Here is a 19,526-nt window from a genome sequence, read left to right as displayed (position 1 = left end):
AGAAATTCTTCAACCAAAGTGCTCTGATAATTATTTGGAAATTATTCTCACAGAAGTCTGGACAACTGACCATCTTCAGTAATGGGGAGAAAAAAATGACGTATTCCTAATTTGAGACGGAAACCACAGTAAACGGAACTATTTCACTTTCAATGTAATGTACTAACATTACATTAAGAGCCTATTAATCTGTACAACATCTCAGAAAACATTTTTTTTTTTTCTTTACAGGAGACATGTCCTAAAAATATCTAGATACAGGTAGGAGTATTAAAATCTTCACCCACTTTGAAAAATAAGCTTCAGCGCACATACATAAAAAGCCAAACACAGGAAAATTAACATAAGATCTTGAAAGACTTGCATTTTAAAGAACACTATTCATGGGCTCAAGGGCAGGGAGAAAATTTCCACAGCCAAGACACTATCCATACTTTTGGGGTGTTTCTAATGGAACCAGAGTTTTGGACACAGGGTGATTTATTTTTTTAAAGAGGACAGAAAAGCCTTTTATAAATGTTCCACAGGTTCTAAATGTAAAGAAAAGAAACTTACAACTGTAATTAAGGTTAAAAGTAAACATAATTTTCTTTATCAACTGACTTCAGAAAGAATAAAACAAATATCTGAAGAACAGTGTGGGCAAATGGTCATATGTGCAAAACTTCAAAAACCCCAGATGTTCACATACCATACATAATTAAACAAAGGAGATATTCCAGAATCTATCACAGTAATTTTTAACAATAAAATTATGCAGCTGTATTTTAAACCAACAAAAAAAATTTAAAAAATTCTGAACCCCTTCCATGTAAGGCATTAGAAGAAAAAAACATTACCAATATCCTCTTTCAGATACTATTTCCAAAAGAATCAGGTAATGGCCAAAAAGCTTCGTACAAATCAGAAACCAGCAAAAGAGAGACTGTCTTTAACTCAAGGATCCAAATCAAGTCCTGGTCAATAGTAACGAAAGCCTATTATCACCTTAGAGTTGTTTGGCAGATATTGTGAAACAGAATGGAGGATACGGCTCACTCCTAGCAGGCAGATGTCCAGAGAACAAGATCAGCTACATCACTGCTGTTACCAAACAGAAGCTCTGAAGAGGCAGGAACAGATCTACAAGATTACTCGCAGAAGTAATTTACCTAACACAATATTACAGCATACTCCCCTACAAGAGAGTTCACTCTGTACCTGTAACAAGCTCTACATACGAGGCACTTGATGTTTCAGTGGGAGAAGTTCACAAAAATGGGCTATTTTCCATAATTACTAGAGCTTTATCTACTCTGTCAGATTTCCAGAATATCGTGACAAATTTTATGAACCTTTGTTTAAAAAAAAAATACATATATATGTATATGTCTCTTCATCCATATAAACACTCTGGTGTTTTGCCTTTTATTAAGTCACAGAAAGACATCCTATAACCTGGCTTAGCATGAAAACAGGTTTACATCTAAGCTCAAAGAAATGTTCAAGTTTTTTTTAGATGCCCTTCTGGGAAAACTTAAGACTTTTTTTTTCCTAAGTGCATGACACACTCCTAGAAGAGAAAAAGTTGTGATATCAAAAGTTGTGCCAAAATTCCCACAAACTGTTTCTGAAAATGTATTAAAAATGAAGGTAGTTGATAATTCCCTAAGACGCTCTTGAATCCCTAAGAACAGATTCACTACAAAGAATCAGGAGGTTCTGAATGATATTCACAGCCAATGATAGGAAACACTACCGTGCTTTTCTTTTTGAAAAAAAAAAAAAAAAAACCACAACAAAAACCCCAGCAAAAACCTATCATGGCTGTGCAAATCTTCCACAGACATTTTCCACAAACATTTCTCAACTCCAAGCTTCCAGATTGTAAAGTCAGAATAACCTTTACCAACAGAAGCACTGAGGCTATAGCTGTAAGAAATCTATAGATGGTAAAATGCCTGAAATTTCAGATGATTAAATGACATCGCACAAAACATTCACATACTTCTTCCTACATATTTGTGTTCGGATACCTGCTCACGGACTAAAAGGGCTTTTTGCCCTGAAAGCCTTCTGTCACGTTTAACTGAAAAAATCTGTAATGCTTCTCCAAAACTTCATATAAGCACATACGGAAAACTAATACAAAAGACAACTAGGAATTTGCAAAGCAGCTTACTTTACAGTAAGAAAATAATTCCTGGAACTGGAAATACTGTATCTTCATTGTACCACCAATCAATCAGAATCCAAGGGCCAGCCTATTCATAAACATCTTGACATTTTACTCCAAAAACAGGCTAAAGGGAAAGATTTTTTTTTTTTTTTAAAGCAAAAATTAAAGGGTTTATTTCACGATTTCTTGGAAAAAAATTGTAGCTATACCCTATCCAAAAAAACCCTCAAGAACAACCCATACAAAACAAAAAAAATCCCAACCCACCACTTCAACACTGCTTAAGACAAGTATGCAGGGTTCAGCAGTTAATTTTTTCCCTCAACATCATCGTGTTCCTGAATAGAAGGCACTTAAAAAACGCACTTCAAGAACAGTAATCATGCTCCACACTGCAGATCAATTGAAAGGGACTTAGCTGAAACTAGCTGTTCATTAAGATCAAAGAAAATGCTTCTTAAATTCAGTGCATTACATGGTGTTATGAGAAATCAAGTTTAGCTGAATCAGTACACAAGACTCTCAAAGTGGAGAGAACTATGAAATACAAACAACGTGAAAGGAAGGATCAGGCCAAGCCCTAGGATCTCTCATTCTTTCTCTGTCCACTCCCCTTAACTAAGGCAAAAGCCTTAAGAAATCTGTTAATTTTTTTTGACTCCTATATAAATATGTTGTAGCTACTTTTGATTTATACAGGTAACTGGAGAGTTGCTTCTTTCTGAAGGCCTGACTATAAACAAGTACGTTAAAATACTGGACCATGTGTGCATTAAGCTGCAATTTCCAAGGGTGGAGAACTGACTGAAATCAAAAAGAAGTTTTCACAACAGGTCTTCCTCTTGATGACGTGAGATTTAATTCCAAAGTTCCCCTAGAGCCAACACAAATTTATGGCTAACCAGTTCAGATGCAAAATACAGCTAATCCAAAAATACCTGACCATTTTTAATTAAAACGCTTTTGCTTTCCTTTTGGGGAAAATAATTTTTTCAAACCTCTGTGAAACATGGAGATTTAGTCAAAACAATGTCTTTTGCCATAAAGACGAGATAGAAGCATCAAAATCAAACTGTGATTAAGAAGTAGACTACAATGGATTATCAAAGTACTTCTAAAAGAAGAATTCACTGTCTGAAGCATTATAAAATGAAGAAACAGGAAGCTCACAAGTGTAGGCATATTGAGGGAAGGGCTGTATTTTACCGGAGTCTTTAAGACATGCGAGAAACTAGTCCATCAATTCAAAGGAGAGCATTTTTAACTATCTTTCTGCAATCTGGTACTAGTAAATACTTTTCTAGACAAATAATTCTATAATTTAATTGGCCCAACTGAGCAGCTACATTAAACACAGAAGTGGAATTCAAATGCCCATGCAGAGTCTTGAGCCCATGGTGCCTATTTATCACAAATCTCAGTACACCCGTAACCACAAGAGCACCGCTAGGTTTTTCCTTGAATAAACTATGAGCTGGCAGAAAAGCAAAGGTAAGACAACTCAAACCAATACAAAGTAGCATACGCTTTTTTTTTTTTTTTTAATTTCATCACTCAGTATACTGCATACAGTTGGAAATAAGCATATGAATATGCATTATGAATATACATGTTCTTCAACTGAACTTTGAAAAATTATCTATTGCATTTCCAGTCTTCACATGCATTTCCAATTATTTTTTTTTAATTATATAATGAAGAGGTCAGTTATGCTTTCTCTAGCTAATAATGGATAATTATCAGGTTAATTTGTTAGTCATCAATTATAGTGTTAGACACTATTTAGATACTACTAAAATTGATCTATGATCCAACAGCCATGATGGTCGTTAAATCAATTTTTCTTGGGTTTTTTTGGTTAACTTATTCTGAAGTTTAGGGTTCGGGGATTTTTACCTATGTGCCATATCATATCTTTAATACTGTGAGTCTTAGTCTTACCCAAAAGATGTAATCTGGGGGAAGCAGAAGACACAGAGTTTAAACAGTAATTTCCAAACACACAGAATACTCTCTCCATCTACTGGTTATCACTATATTGCCCCCCCCCCCCCCTCCAAAAAAAAAAACCAATGGTAGTTTACTTTGTATTTTTAAATTCTCTTTTAAGCATGCATGGAATTGCTGTTCAAGTCTAGTAACTTTGGACTGTATCCTCCTTTTGAGGAGTGTGTCACAATTTGTTTATGCTATAGAATTAGATCATTATGCAGTACTTCAGCTGCCTTCCCAAACATGGATAAGCCACTCTTTCTAAGAATGCATTGTGTATTAAGGGTTTTTTAAAAGCCATCTTTTTAGCTGTTTAAACTGTAATCCAAGATTAAGTACATCAATTTTGAAATATTATGCATTCTCAGCTTTAATACCAAACTTTGCATTTTGCCATAAAGAATCCTAATCACTGTGTGTGTGAAGGAGCTTCAGCGTAAGTACAATATAAATCAAAATAGTTTCAACAAGATTCTCCATACATATTTCATCTTCAAAATAACTCTTTCAGAAAGCTATGAAAGATAGCCTTTGATTCTCTGTTGCTGGTTCAAGGGTGTTGATATCACTGTACTGTACTTTTGTCCCACTGCCAATTAAATATGCTGAAATAGAAAAGTCTTTGAAAACAAAAATAAAAACCCTAGTTGCCTCAGCTTTTGATATTCACTAATTCAGCTCTTGATGGCAATCAGCTCCTTCAGCCAAAAGAGCTAACAGTATAGCACAGAATTGCCTCCATCCTCCAAACCACAGAGAGACCACCAAGCTCATCACTGGATGCAAAAGCCTTTCCTACTCCAGCAAACACCCACAAAAAGGCAGAGAAGCAAACTGAGAAATACTCTAGCTTATTTGATCATGCAACATGAATCTAGAGCAAGCCTCGCCAGGAGGCTAGCTGTATTAAACGGCTGACTCAATTCTATGGGCCATTAAAAGTGACAGATCATGTCTCGCCATGCTTTTAGCACACCCTAATTGTACTAAGTCCAAATTAATTTTCCTATCTGGAACAGAATCAAGAAACGATCAAGACCCTTGTAGCATGGCAGAACAAAGCCTACATCCCTGTTCCCTTGCCGTTAATGCCTAATTAAGAACTGAGGGATTTATCTCCACAAAATAGGCTTGGGATTGGTAGCAAGGTAAAAAAATACAACATCAGAGTCCCTGCTCCTCACCATAAGCAGAGACACAAAAAATCTTGTTCATCTAATTCAAATACTACAACCTCTTCCTCTACAACACTGCAATTTCAACCTTGACCCTTTCAGGTTCCTTAAAAAATTCCCCAGTCACAATGTCACAATCTTTTGATGAGTTACAGCTCCAAACACTGGTGACAAAGCAGGCTGGGACTGAAGATCGGCCAGCGGAAAGGACCCACGCCAGGGAAGTTTGTGAGGAGCTGCAGCCCGTGGGAAGGACTCACCTTGGAGAAGTTGGTGGAGGACTGTCTCCCACGGGAGACCCCCCACGGCGGAGCAGGGCCCGAGTGCGGAGTCCTCCTCCCCCTGAGGAGGAAGGAGTGGCAGAGACAAGGGGTGGCGAGCTGACCCCAGCCCCCATTCCCCGAAGGTGTTCTGAGGTTTGGTTTTACTTCTCAGTATCCTTGTTCTGATCTGACTGGTAGCAAATTAAATTGATTTTGTTTCTTCCCCAAGTTGAGCCTGTCTTTTGCCCGTGCCCATAAGTGGGGAGTGATCCCTCCCTGTCCCTGTCTCAACCCATGAGAGTTTCTTTATATTTTCTCCTGCCAGTGACGGCAATGCTCACCACCAACTTCACCTTTCATGAGTAGTCTCCAAGCTGCTGCTAATACCCCAAACTCAGTCCCCAAATCAGTTCTGCTGCTTGTAGCCCTCTCACTACTTAATAGCCACTTCAATGCTGCTACTCAACTGAAAAACCGACTCTGACACCTATTTAATTGACTTCTGTTGGCTTTTATATGTCCATCTTACATCTGAAAAGTGAGTTCTTCCTTTTAAACGCAACTTGAGGCTTGTTTAGAGTAATGTTGTTTTACTATGGGGGTATTTTAAAAATCAGTAGTCAGGACTGCCATTCATAAAGAGGATTTACTCAAAGGAGGTTTTAAACTGACTCATCACTTTTGCCTAAGCCAATTCCTTACTGAATTAAATTTAATTGACATAAGCTGCTTAAATACCCATCTGCCCTGAAGGTTAAGGCAGCTTCGGGAACTAAACCGGCTGAAAACTACCCTCCCCAAAAAGAGACAAACGAAATACTGCATACAGGTTTTTTCGCTAATTTGCCTTACCTTAAGGTCAAATAAGCACCAGCACAAGAGAGGGGCAAGACCATGTGGCTGGCGGGGAGGACACTGCTGCTTTTGGCAGCACCCAACCAGTAGCTCAAGGGTGCTGGATTGCAAAACCTTGCTGAGCGTGCACGCTGCTCTGCCACAGCAGGCAGAGAGGTAGTAAAAGCACCTAGAGCATGTTTTCTTTAGCTAGCTTCTTTCAACGAGAAACAAGATGAAGATTACTTAAAAGCTGTGATACTGGCTGGCTTTGCTGGTGAATGTGAACTGTCACATCTGCAGCAGATAAGATATTCAGGAAGTTCTATTTTTAACTGTAGACAGAAAAAGTATTAGTTTTACTTTGTTTCACCAAAATATCAACTAAATACTTCTGTTTGGCCTCAAATACGACTTTACAAAGCTCCACCTTCTGGTAAACAACACAAAATTATAAACCAACATTACATTTAACAGGCACCTCTCTGAAACTTGTTAACAGGACTCTGCTATAGATAAGTTTCTAATTTTTTTTTATTGCCTACCAGTCATTTGTTCTTATGTTTGCACAGTGCTGTCACTATATTTACATTCACTAAAAACACTAAGTTGTTATCTCTCAAACTAAACTTATCACTAGAATCCAAGCCTAAATAGGATTTTTTTTCTCCAGATAATAGAACTTAAAACCCAGCCCTACTCTTGTGACATTTCAAATCTGGCATTCTCACATGTGCAGATTATAGATCCTGAAAAGCAGGCACTTCCCCCCCACACACCCTTTAGAAGATATGTTAATGCAAATACCCAATTTTCATATAACAATGCTTGGTGCTGTTTAATGACAATAACTACAAACATTATGCCTACGCTGACTCAGACATACGTTGATTTAGACATACAAGAAAGAGTGAAGTATCTCTGGTGGTTTCAAGCCCTGACAACATCTGACAGATCACGGTTTCTCAGTTTATAAGATCCAACTCATACGTGAGGCAGCCAATACCACCTCACAGAACCCTTCAAGAAAAAGCCCTCATAACATCTGCCATCGCATTGCTGTAACACACTGAAGTCACAAGTGCTAATTTAGTCCTTTCTAGCATGCACACAAATACAATAGGGCAGGTGTCTGCATTCCTTATCTAATTGCTGAAAATACTTCCATTTAGAGGTAAAAACTACACTAGCACACAAAAAACCCTCCACCTTTAACAAAACATTAAGAAGCTTAACAGCGTTTTTTTGTTAATGAGGTTATCATGTCTCAATAGCTGGTTTGATGCTTTAGCACACATGCATTTAGGTCTTGCAATTTTATGCTATCTAAGCTAGATTTTCCAAGTATATGTACTTTAACCAGTAAATACCAATTCAATAAACCATAATTCACTGCTATTGTACTAAAAGGACAACCTTTCACCTTTAGGAAGAAACAGTGGATGCCTCCCACCTCTACTTTGAGACACTGAAAAATTACTAAAAATCATTTATCATACTCAATGACTGGAGATGTAATACTCATTTTTTAACAATGCTGAATTACAAGAAAACATGAACGCTCACTTCATACAGACATTGCTTTTTTCCAAGCAACATAAACTTGACAAGAAACTAAAAGCTACTTTTTAAAAACATTTAAATCAGAGAGCTGAGATCAAGGGGGGGAAAAATAAATAAAGTAAATTATTTACCACAAATCAGCTGATCAACATTTACTTGTTACCAGAATCTAGCAATCAAACAAAAGACACAGACTGAAAAACATACCTAATACCAACTAATATTAATTTCAGGACACTTGCGCCTGCATTCATTTTTAATCATATACATTTTCATGGGATTTGCTCACAATATGAAGTTAAATATCTGCCTGTTTGAAGACCTACTGGCCAGGACAAAAAAAAACCATGAATGCATCTCCCTCCTGAAAGGCAGAGAAGTAGATTTTTCATGGCATATAAGTACGTGAAACTTTCAAAACAAATGTCAGCTACAGCATGCCTTTAAAAATATTACTGAATTATTCTGAACAAGAGCTAAAAATGTGCATATTGCCCAGGGAGGCTTAGGGCACCGCAGCCCTTTCCCAACACCATGTGCTGCAGCATGTATTCCCAGTCACGTGCCAGGAGAGCAGTCACACAGCTGCATGCTTTCCCATCCACACTGTGGCTGCATCCAGGCTTGACATTTGCACAGAAAATTCAAAACATCTGGATCTCAAGTCCTGCTTTATATGCAATGCTTTTAATATCAGTTCTATCAAGTCCACTGTATTTACTGCTAACTTGAGGTAATCAAATGATGCAACTGCAGTGACCCAGATGCCTCAAGTGAAGGGGATAAATTGGATTTCTTCCTTGCTGTGTTTAGAGAAACAAGCAGATAGAGCAGCTCTCCACTTTCTAATGAAAGGACAACTTCTCCACCAATCCTTATGAGATACATTTAGCTATACATATTCTATATAGGTCAAATGATATACCATGCAATGGAGGCAGTAAAAATGGATGGTCATAGACAATGGGACTTCAAGCAATAGCTGACTTAAATTGGGCAAGAAAATTGAATTAGATAAAATTATCTAGAAAACTAAAGGAGTGGAAAAACTACTCTGACATTTAATATCCCTTACTATTAAAAACATATCATATTTCTGGTTTCAACTTCTGACTATCAGATACTATTAAATTTACTAAACAAAAGAGCTCTGAAGTCTCTGGTATCATCTCTTTTTATGAACAGTACTCAAACCACTTCTGAAACACCCTCTTCAGCTCTTTTGCTCTCATGGGAGAGCGTATTTTCCAGAGCCACACTCATTCAATTTTTTCCTTTACAATCACCTCCATTTCTTGCGAGCTTGGCACTGACAGCCTAGGGAGCCAACTTATAAAATAACAACCAAATAAGTATTTCTGCTCCCCTTTAAATATGTTCAAAGCATCACTTCCAAAAAAAACATTTCTGTACCCTACAGGTTACATTTTGTGTTTCACATTAACAGTCTGCATCACAGTCAAATAAAGGATATTATTTAAATCTGCCCAGTCATTGTAATGTTTTCAGAGGGAATATTAAAATAATGATCAATGCTCACTTTGTTTTCTTCCAATTCCACAAACAGCATTAGTTCAAAACAAAATTATGAGTTGACACAGTTGACAATCAAAATACAACAAAAATGAAGTAGACACGAAAAGTCTGACAACACATAAGAACTTGAAGCAAACCTTCAAAAATGGCAGTGGTACCAACTATTCTGCTGCCTTCATCTTTCCGCTGCTTTGGAATAGAAGTATTTGAATTCTAATAGTGAATGACACCAAATTGCGACTCTCAATACAGGGGTTTAAGCCAAGCACAGAAAAATGCTAGTTGTGAAAAACCTTTATTTAAATGCTTCTTCTGATTGTCTTTGCGTTGCTGAGTAACGTCAACTGGACAGATACATTTCAATACTTAAGGAGATATTCTCTTGCCTTGACGAAGAAGCCATGGCTTTTCTATTGCTATCATGCACTGGTGCGCCAAAAGATCCTTTGCCTCACTAAAGGGAGGCACATCTTCCCATTTGGGCAAAAAACTTTAGAAGCAACTCTCATTGCTTCACAGCCCTCTGATCTGGCCTCAAGAGTTGCTCCTCTCCATATATCAAGTAAGGCAAAAAAAAAAATGTATGAAAAGGTAGTTTGTCACTAAAAATGCTCTCCAAATACAAAACAAGAAGTTGTTAAGCAACTTCAGTCTGGAATTTTCTAGCTTTTGAGTATCTGACATGAATGTTGTCTTGATTTAAGCTTCTTACTTGCAATCTCACATTCCTTTATAAAACCAAACTGGGGAAAGAGAAATCTCATTGTGCAGCAGCATCACACCGGCATGTGGGTTTGAACACCTTGCTTTGCCACTTGCCATGACAGAGGAAACAACAGTTCTAATGGACTGTCTTTGACCTACCTGACAGACAGAAGAGGCAAACTGTATAATACAGACATTTGCTAAAAGCAAATAAATTACGAGAATGAGGAGTCCTGAAATAGTTCAGCAGAAACCAGCCAGCACCTCTGGACTCTTCCGCCCATTACTCACCTGAGTATTTCTACTCTGCGCCCCTAATAACATAGATATCTGACTAGCAACTTTCCCAAGCTGACTCCTTGTTTCAAGTCCATTAGCCTTTTCCCACTTATTTCCTATCTCTACAATTCTGATTTCTCATTAGTCTCCTCGTCCAGCACATCTTATACTTCCTGACCCCCATCCTCACATTTCACACACAGTTCTTATATTTCACCTTCCAACTATCTTCCTTCCCTTCTTCACCTAGACTTTGCATGCTGCCTCACATGCATTATTTTCTGACTCTGAAGATTCCTCATTCAAACTCGCAGTGCTCCTTCTTTTCCCTCGGGGTTCCCTGTACAGCCAAGAAAAGAGCTGACACCCTCAACACCCTGAACCCTCACCAGACCGGTTTCTTCTTACCTGCTTTTCCCTGCCCTACTGGTTTTCAGTCCAGTTCCCCTACCTTTTTCTTCCCAGGCTTCAGGTGTCATCCTCCTTCTCCCTACCCCCAACTCCTGATTACTTTCCTTTCCACCAGCTACCAAAATTCCACACACACACACTCTGTCAAATTCCAAGGCCAACCCTACTTGTTCCCATACTCCTTGTTCCAAACCACCTCCTCTACAAGTCCAGGGTTTTTCTCCTGTGCTCAAATTAAGCAGCTTTTAGGTCTCAGAATTAAGATGCTGATGAGGACACAGGACAGAAAAACTCCCCGATTTCAATTAAGGTACCAGCAGCCCAGCTTGCAGGAAGTTTCTGCAAACACACCTGCTAAAATCTCCCAATCCATACCGATTTTTCAGTTCCTCCCAGACTGGCCCAAATGGATGATTCCTCCATGCAAAAACACTTCTACACCTTACAAGTTCAAAATTCTCACTCCAAACCAAGATGATTTAAATCATCCACAAACAAGACAACTCACATTAAGAAGCTTAAAGAAACACTCCCTCTCCCATAGAGTTGTTCCAGAAAAAACCAACACTGTATTTTAGCTGAAGTTTCCACATACAACAAATCTAACAAAACTCACCAGCTTGGAAAGCTTTTGCCAAACTCCAGCAGTTTTTGCTAAGCTCTGATCACTTGAAAACACAGTCTTGTAACAAACACCAACAGTAATAAGATCCTTGGTGCCACGAGGATCATCAATACCAACCACAAACATAGCCAGTCTTTTATAAGATCATTTACAATCCCCAGTTATTGACCAGAATCTCAATACAGCAAGTACTGTGCAAACACAAGATAAAAAGGCAGTTTGCTGCCTTGAAGAACTTACAATCTATTAAGATAAAAGATGACTACTACCACAAGATGAAGACATGCACTGAATGGCTCCATCCTGAGATCTACAGGATCTGCTAAACAACCGTCCACCATCTATTCATTACACCCAATCCACACAGATCAACACAGTATCTTCCCCAACCTAACCACTGATTTGATACCAAAGATAAGATGCTTCAGAAATCCGGTCCTTTGATCACTCTTCTATTCTCCCTCTGTTTTCTTCATTTATTCCACTTTTTCTTACCACAGAAAATCATAAGGTATCCACTTCTGAGTCCTTTATGCCCTGTCACTCAGTATTACTTTGACTTACCTGCCTTGCCCTCATCACCTTCTCTTTCCTGAACTCCAAAATCCTTTATAGAGTACATTTAACTTCTCCAATTAATATTTCCTTCTCCTCTTGGCTTCAATGGGAAAAACGGGGGTGGGGGTGGATTTTTGTCTTGTTTTTTTTAATCAAATAACTGCTTCAAATCAAATTCACTAACCAAACTATACAAAAGTCTAAGAAATCTCAGGGGAAATGAGGAAAAGAAAAACAAACTACTCAGTGCTAGCTACAGGGAAAGAGGAGCCTGTGGGGATGCTTATGAGACTACTGCCCACAGGAAAGCTTGGAGGTGCTGATTCTTAGAGCCCTGATCAAGTGCAGCACAGCCTGAGGTCCCACAGTTTTGTCCAATTCCTCCTGGATAGAAATGAAACCACTCAAACACAGAAATGGGGGGCTGATCTCTGTCACTCTATGCCAAACTCAAAATGCTGAGGTACACATGATATAGGTAGGTTATTCCGCCCTCCACGTTTTCAACTTCTTTTTGCAAAAATACAGCTTCTGTACCATTTTCCTGCTGCTCTGACCTTTTCTTCCCCAAAACTTTGGCAGAACACAACTAACCTGATCCTTTCCTACTTTGCTGCTGCCCACGGGAATGTGAATAGCTGCAATGACAACCAAAAAGACTGGTCACTTTCCACTATGCCTTTCTATCAGCCCCAATGTCAATGTCTCAGTCTCTGCTCTACAGCCTGTTCTTACCCAGTGTGGAAAAAAAAAAAAAAAAAAAAAATCTAAGTTTAAACATTGGTGTGAAATATTTAGACAAATTTTCAAGCACTGTGCAGCTTTTCAATTATTTCTTCAAAACATGAAGTCACAATTTTAGCAATACGATTTAAGTTGAATGGTAACTGAATTTAAACACTGTAGTAAATTACTAAGTCTTTTTCATTATTGTCTGTACGTAAGGTATTCCAGAAGGTGAAACCGCATACCCTCTGAAATTTAATGGAAAGGATGACATGCAGAGAAGTCACAGGCACATTGTCATGTCATCAGTTACTTTTAGAACAGCATATTTATTACAAGTAAGCTAACAACATATATATGCATTTTAGTGTAGGAAAATGTGCTAGCTAAAGCATACTAACGAATCTTTAATGCCTCAGCAAAAAAAAATACGTGCATGCATTAAGTACATCTAAATAATGAGACAAAAGATCTTGATCTGGTAGGTAAATATTTAGGCTATTTAAACAGTTATGTATCATTGTGCAAGACAGCAGAAATCGCTCGAATTACTACAGTCTTTAACCCAGACTGTGCTTAAATGTTTCTGTGGCCCGCTTAACATTCCAGGCATATTTCTGGCAAGGTAGCTCTGGCTGAGGTTCAAACTGTCCTTGTCCAACTTTCACTTACTATAAAAACATTGTTTAATATAGAAAAGTATACACAGAGACATATGTTTCTTATTTCGCAGACACCTAGAATACTGACACTTGTGTTCACTAACTCCCCGTGGAAATTTTTAGGCAAACGCTTTCAAGTGAGGTTGTACTTACTGGGCAGCACCCGCTACAGATCGTCCACGCTTCCACCAGTTTTAAACTGCGACGCTTAAATATCGCTTATAATGCAATTCTACCGAAAAACATAGAACCTGCCCCTATTTATAGACCCTAAATAAAACGAAAAGGCCTAACCCAATCTTACCACGCACCACCAGGCCCGAGAGACACGAAAACGCTATCCCGAAACAACGCAGCAGACGGGTAATTTGCAGCAGACCGCGTATTTGTCAAATTAACTGCAGGAATTTACCGGTTTGCTTACCTCCACGCAGCGTTATCTTTTATGAGGAGGTAATCTACCAAATTACTTCAGCATGCCTCCAGCCTGCTGCTGCCAATTAGTTCAGCCCGGCTAATAAATCAGGATGGCCAAGCCGCTCGGTTGCAGTGGGACTGGTCCGGTATTTGAGGAGTATAAACAGAGCCGGTATGTTCGTGCCTCCCCATCTTCCCCCCACACAGACACCCGAAACAACGCTTGGTCTGATCACCCGCCGCGGGCAAAAAAGGAGGAAAAAAAAAAAAAAAAAAAAAGCCTCAATTCTCTTTTTTTTCTTCTTGAACGAATTTAACACTAGCGCTGGCGGCGAACCCTGGGTTCGGGGCTCTGCCCCTCAGGGTCTCCACACGCACGGGCCGGGGAGGGCCCGCTCTGACAGGGCCCCCCGGCCCCGGCCCGCCTTCCCGCTTCGGGGAGAACCGAGGCGAGGCGGAGCGCCCCGCCGACGGCGGTACCGGCGGCCCCGGCCGCCCACACCCTCCCCGCGGACGGGGAAGGAAAATGTCGCCGACGGGCCCGGGCCCGGCCCCGCCGCCGCCGCCGAGGGGGACGGGGAGGCCTCCTGGAGGGCGCGGGAGGCCTCCCCGTCCCCCTCGGCGGCGGGGCGAACGCCCTCCTTCCCCCCCGGGATCTCCCTCGTCCGCCGGCGGCTGCCGCCCCTTACCTGTCCCGGGGGTCGATCCACGAGGTCTGCCGGGTGTTATGGTCGATGTAAAAGACTCGCCCGTCGAAGTCCCTCGCCTCCTCCCAGCCGGCGGGCAGCGGTAGCTCCGAGCTCTCCCGGCCCCGCTGCCCGCCCGCCGGCGGCCCGCCGCCCTGTCCCGCCGTCACTTGCTGCTGCTGCCGCCGCCGCCGCCCGCCGCTCAACCACGGCATGGCCGCTCCGCCGCCGGGCCGCCACCGCCCAGCTCCGGCCGAAACCCGCTCCCCGCCCGCCGCCGGGGCAGCTCCCGTCCCGCCCGGGCCGCGGCCGCCCGTCGCCGCCGCCGCCGCCTCCTCCTCTTCCTCCTCCTCCTCCTCCAGCACTAACAGGCGGCCCCGCAGGGAGCGGGACTCGGGCGGCTCCGGCTGCGCCGCGCCGGGCTCATCCTCCCCCGCGCCAGCCCCGCTCCGCGCCGGGACCAGCCCCGCCGCCCTTCCTAACCCCGCCCGGGACCTGCCCCGCGCCGCCGCGGCTCCCAGCCCCCGAGCTCGGCCCGCCGGCCCGAGCGCCCCCGCCCCGCCGCTCAGCAGCGCCCCGCCGTCGCCTCCCCCCGCTCCCGCCCGGCGCCTGCCCCGGCCATCTTCCCTCCCTCCGCCAGGGCCCGGCCCCCGCCTCCGCCCCGCCCGCCCGTTCCCACGCCGCGGAGGGCCGGCCCGGGCCCGGGGGAAGGAGCCGGGGCGGGAGGACCCTCCCGCCCCGGGCCCGGGCCCGGGGCGGCCCGGCGGGCAGGAGGGAAGCGGCGGGGCCGCGCCCAAACCCAGACACGTCGGCCGGGGAAGAGAGGGTGGCAGTCCTCCGGGCTGGGGCCGGGGGAAGGTGGCCGAGGCCCCACCGGAGCCCGGTCCCGTCCCGGCCTGGGGCCGGGGGAAAGTGGCCGAGGCCCCACCGGGGCCCGGTCCTGTCCCGCCCCGGGGCCTGCTCTCTGCCACGGCCCGGTGGGGACCGGGGCGGCGGCGACGGAAAAGGGGAGCCGTGCCCGGCCCTCGCTGGGCCACGCATCCTGCGGTGCCCACCCGAAAAGCCTCGGGGGTGCTGAGCAATCGGGATGTGCGTAGGAACGGGGGGGGGGTCCACTGCAGAGCCACTGAAGATGAGGGAGGAGAAGCGTTGAAGCCCACACGAGTCACGGCGAGCGTGCCGTATCGATGCTTGGGCAAATGGATGGTGGAAAATAATACATCCAGCTTGCTGGACATCTCAACCCCGTCCCTTAACCTCAGCCCGTAGAGCAGAAAGCAGCTGCGTCTGATTTGACCTGAGCCTGCTGGAGACCGCAACACAGAGTTCCAGCTACCACCTAGAATTAAATTCCCCCAAACTTACTTAGAACAGAGTTGGAGTTGGCCTGAAGTACTCCCTGCCTTTCCAGGATGCTGACTTCAGCTAAACCTTTGAAAATCTGGAAATAAAGAGTTAAGGTAATGCAGGCTAAGCTTCTGAAAACTAGGAAAGGAGTTAACAATATATTCTCGAACAGCCTTAACTCAGCCCCCTGAAATTGGCAATACCCTGCCAGGGATTATACTGCAATTCCAATTATGTTCTACTTTAATTCAACGTTTTAAGTTACAGCTCTATGAACGTTAATTGCTGCAGTGTGGTTATAAATGCAGGAAATTAGAGGACTTTTGCTCCTGACTTCTTAGGCCTTTCTCTCTTTTCCCCCTCCTCCCCGCCAAGCATTAGTTACCAAAGAACAGAGCTGTACGTGAGACAGGCAGCATAGATAATAGGACAGATCAGGCGTTTTACCTACATTTCATGGGTTATTTCAACAGTAGGAGGCTAGAGTCTTCTTACGAGGGCTACTGTCAGCAGTGAAGTGTGATACGAGAGTAATAACGCGGGTTCAGTGATGAAAGCAAAGCAGTGTATGAAGCTCTGAGGGCAATGGTGAAGTAGGTCGAAAATGTGGTAAAGGTGTAAAATTTAGCAAATGCGAGGTTGTAGATCTGATCTTCAAAAGCACAACAGCTTGTGTTTGGATCAGCTCATCTCAACAGTTTGCTTCAGCAAAGACTGGGTGTTAGGCTGTCTCACATGGTCCCAAAAGTTTAGCAGTATCTCCAGGAGCAAGGTGCTGCTTGGGTGTTACGGATGTTTTTGAGGCATATTTCAAGGAGGGCAGAGTTAAGGCACGGTACAAACTCTCTATTTTTCAGTGGATGCAGTTTCTATTATTTTAAGTACGTCTCCCAAATTTTCAAAGGTTTTATGTAGCAGAGGTAGGCATTCTCCAATGGCCCAGGTCTGTATTAACGTTTTCAGACATGGGATTTTCTGGTTTAAAAACAACAACTGTCCTCTGTGCACCACAGCTCAACTCTCCCTTCATTGCTTTTAATGTCCTTGCAGCAATTACCTTAGCACAATGTCTGCACAGCACAGCACCATGCCAAGACACTGGACTAGTTCATAATACCTGGAAGCAGTAGAGCCAGGTTGCTATAATAATCCACCAAAACTAATTAGCCCTGCTGAGGATACGTGCAGCATTGCCCTCCAACATGGGCTGGTTCTTCCTCATCAGTCCCCGGAGTCCCAAGAGAAAGTCAAGCTTCAGTGAAGAACCTGTGGATGGAGGTTGCAGAAACAGTGTGAGACTGACCACAGAGGCACCAAAAAGATTTCAAATGGGGGTGGGGAGCTCAACACAGCAGTGGGCAAGAGGTGAAATGGTGGGATTGAGTGTGGAACATTTCGTTCCGCTCATAGCCTTTTGACTAAATTCTTGTCTTAACTTTGGCAAATTGCTCCAGGTTAGAGCCAGAAAAGGACTTGGCTGGGCCGTGGTTTCTCAGGCAGAATTATGATGCACATGTTCCATGTAAAACATGAGCTGTATGTCCACTGTGGCCTGGATCTCGGGGATTCATTATAAATGCTGTTGAGGATGCATACGCTACTACGTAGACAGGTCCAAGATTTTGAGGTGCGCTGTAGCTGCTTCTGCAACTGACAGGTTACATCTCCCTACATCTTGAACAAACATGAAAAAAAATTCCTTAGATTGTGCCTGGGCAAAGTTTGCAGGCTAAACATGAGAACATGTCCTAAAAACCTCAGGTTTAAAATTGTCCTAGACTTCAGATCTAACTTTTAGGCTATCAGTATCTAGAAAAATTGTTAGTTTCAGTTAGGAGCTGAAGCTTCTTAAACACTCATGAATAAAGGTGTTGAAAAACCTGACTCCAAGAGTCCAGCCAGCTGTGCACAGAGCTGCCTACAGTAACCAGTAGGAAATGATAGGGCTAGCAGTTGCCTCACAAGAATAGAAACTCCCTCTGTCTGCAGCACACTCATGCCAAGATGCCAGGCAGGAACTCTCAATTATTTTTCAGGCCAGAATGGTACCCTTCCTCGGATGTTACCTCATCCTTCTGCCTGTTCCTTGGGAGGAAATGAACAAAGCATTCAGGAGCCAAGGATTATTTCTGAGTAACATGAAAAGGCAAGAAGCGAAGAACCTGAAAAAGTCACTGTAGTTTTCATGCCAAAGCACTAATTTGCAATGCGTTTTGTGCCATCCTTACCCTACAATGAAATCCTCCTGAGCCTGCGTCACTGCCCCCTCCCTTTTCTTTTCCTTCCTCTTCAATGTCTGTCATGCTTCAAGAGGGTAAAGAGAAAGCAAGGGATGGAGAACCTGGTGCAACACAGCATTTCTGTTTTGGGTTGCAGAAAGAAACCCCTCTGCCAAAGACAACCTGCATAGTATCGAACAGGTAATAACATAGAATTGGCATGGAATAAATGCCAGTGTATCATATTTCATATAAAGGTGTATCTACATAAATTTACATCAGTCCCTTGGCTCATATCTTCTCCGTATATACATAATCTCAATTCTCATGTATTTCACACACCTTCATTCCACACCTGTTTTCCTTTCCTTCCATTTTTTCCCACCCACAAACATTGCTCACACATTCACTCATTCCTCAGGCACACCTATTCCCATTAACTCAAAATTACATAAGCAGCTTTTCTTCGTGTACCCTCCCTTGCCATCTTCAGTGTTTATAATCACAGATTCTACCTACACATCTTCTCTGTTATACGTGCTCTTATACCCAGGTCCACAACTGATACCACAATATTTTCCACAGAAAATCTAGATAACATTTCCCACTGTCGGTTGTAGATAACAAGTTCCAACTTTTGTACTGTCCACAGGAAAAGCCCTTCATTCTGCATAAAAATCTCAACCTCATTTTGGCACTCCACTTCTTTCTCACAATTGCTTGAAAATGGCAGCCAGTCAGAACTGTTATTGCGTATAACAACTCCATCCTCATCTTCTAGTTGTGAGCACTTATTTGCAATTTATTTCCCATTTGCCAGATCTTCCAACCTGTGTGGGACCTTTATACTGTTTTCACACCTAACTAAAAATTGAAACTTCTCTGTGACCATAGATGTCTTCTGGAATGGCAGAGCAAAGGCTGCTTTGTTATCATTGTCCTGATGGCCAGCTATCGCACTCATCCTGCAAGCTGAGGCTTGCTACTCTTCCCGTATCCAACAATAAAATTATAAGAGACTAGGACATATTTTCTCATTAGCTCTGTCCTGTCAGGACTCTTCTGTTCACCACACATATACACGTATGCAAAAATATGAATATAAAGATAATTTAAGAGATAAAGAGGACATAGAGATAAACACCTATACGTGTACACATACACACAGAAAGATTCTCTTGTAAGGCCCATCTCTCCAAACCAAATAAATCTGCACACTGCATATGACAACTTATTAGCTGGTTGAATTGCTTTACTGCTGAGAAATGTGTCTCGGGGAAGGCTCTCCTTGGGCTGCCGTACAGAGATTTAAGCATCCTCCAGCATGGTGGAAACCGTGCTGGCTGCCCTGCTTTTGAAGCCGTAAGCTG

General features: G+C 42.7%; 1 protein-coding gene across 5 annotated transcripts in view; it reads right to left on the bottom strand.

The window, feature by feature from the left end:
- Positions 1 to 15,071, bottom strand: part of WWC3 (WWC family member 3) — a 103,822-nt gene extending 88,751 nt beyond the window's left edge. For 2 of the 5 annotated variants that reach the window (XM_049834331.1, XM_049834332.1), the window contains exon 1: positions 14,594 to 14,890. In XM_049834331.1, the coding sequence (XP_049690288.1) occupies positions 14,594 to 14,805 (212 nt within the window). In that variant the 5' untranslated portion in view covers positions 14,806 to 14,890. Of the gene's footprint in view, positions 1 to 13,911; positions 14,010 to 14,593 lie in introns of those variants that run through there. The other 3 variants (XM_049834333.1, XM_049834330.1, XM_049834334.1) reach the window with 3 other exon arrangements.
- Positions 15,072 to 19,526: the final 4,455 nt, after the last annotated feature.

This window comes from Accipiter gentilis, chromosome 31, assembly GCF_929443795.1.
Source record: "Accipiter gentilis chromosome 31, bAccGen1.1, whole genome shotgun sequence".
Taxonomy (NCBI): domain Eukaryota; kingdom Metazoa; phylum Chordata; class Aves; order Accipitriformes; family Accipitridae; genus Astur; species Astur gentilis.
The sequence above is the reverse complement of the archived record's forward strand: the minus strand, read 5'-3'. Positions and strand labels throughout refer to the sequence as shown.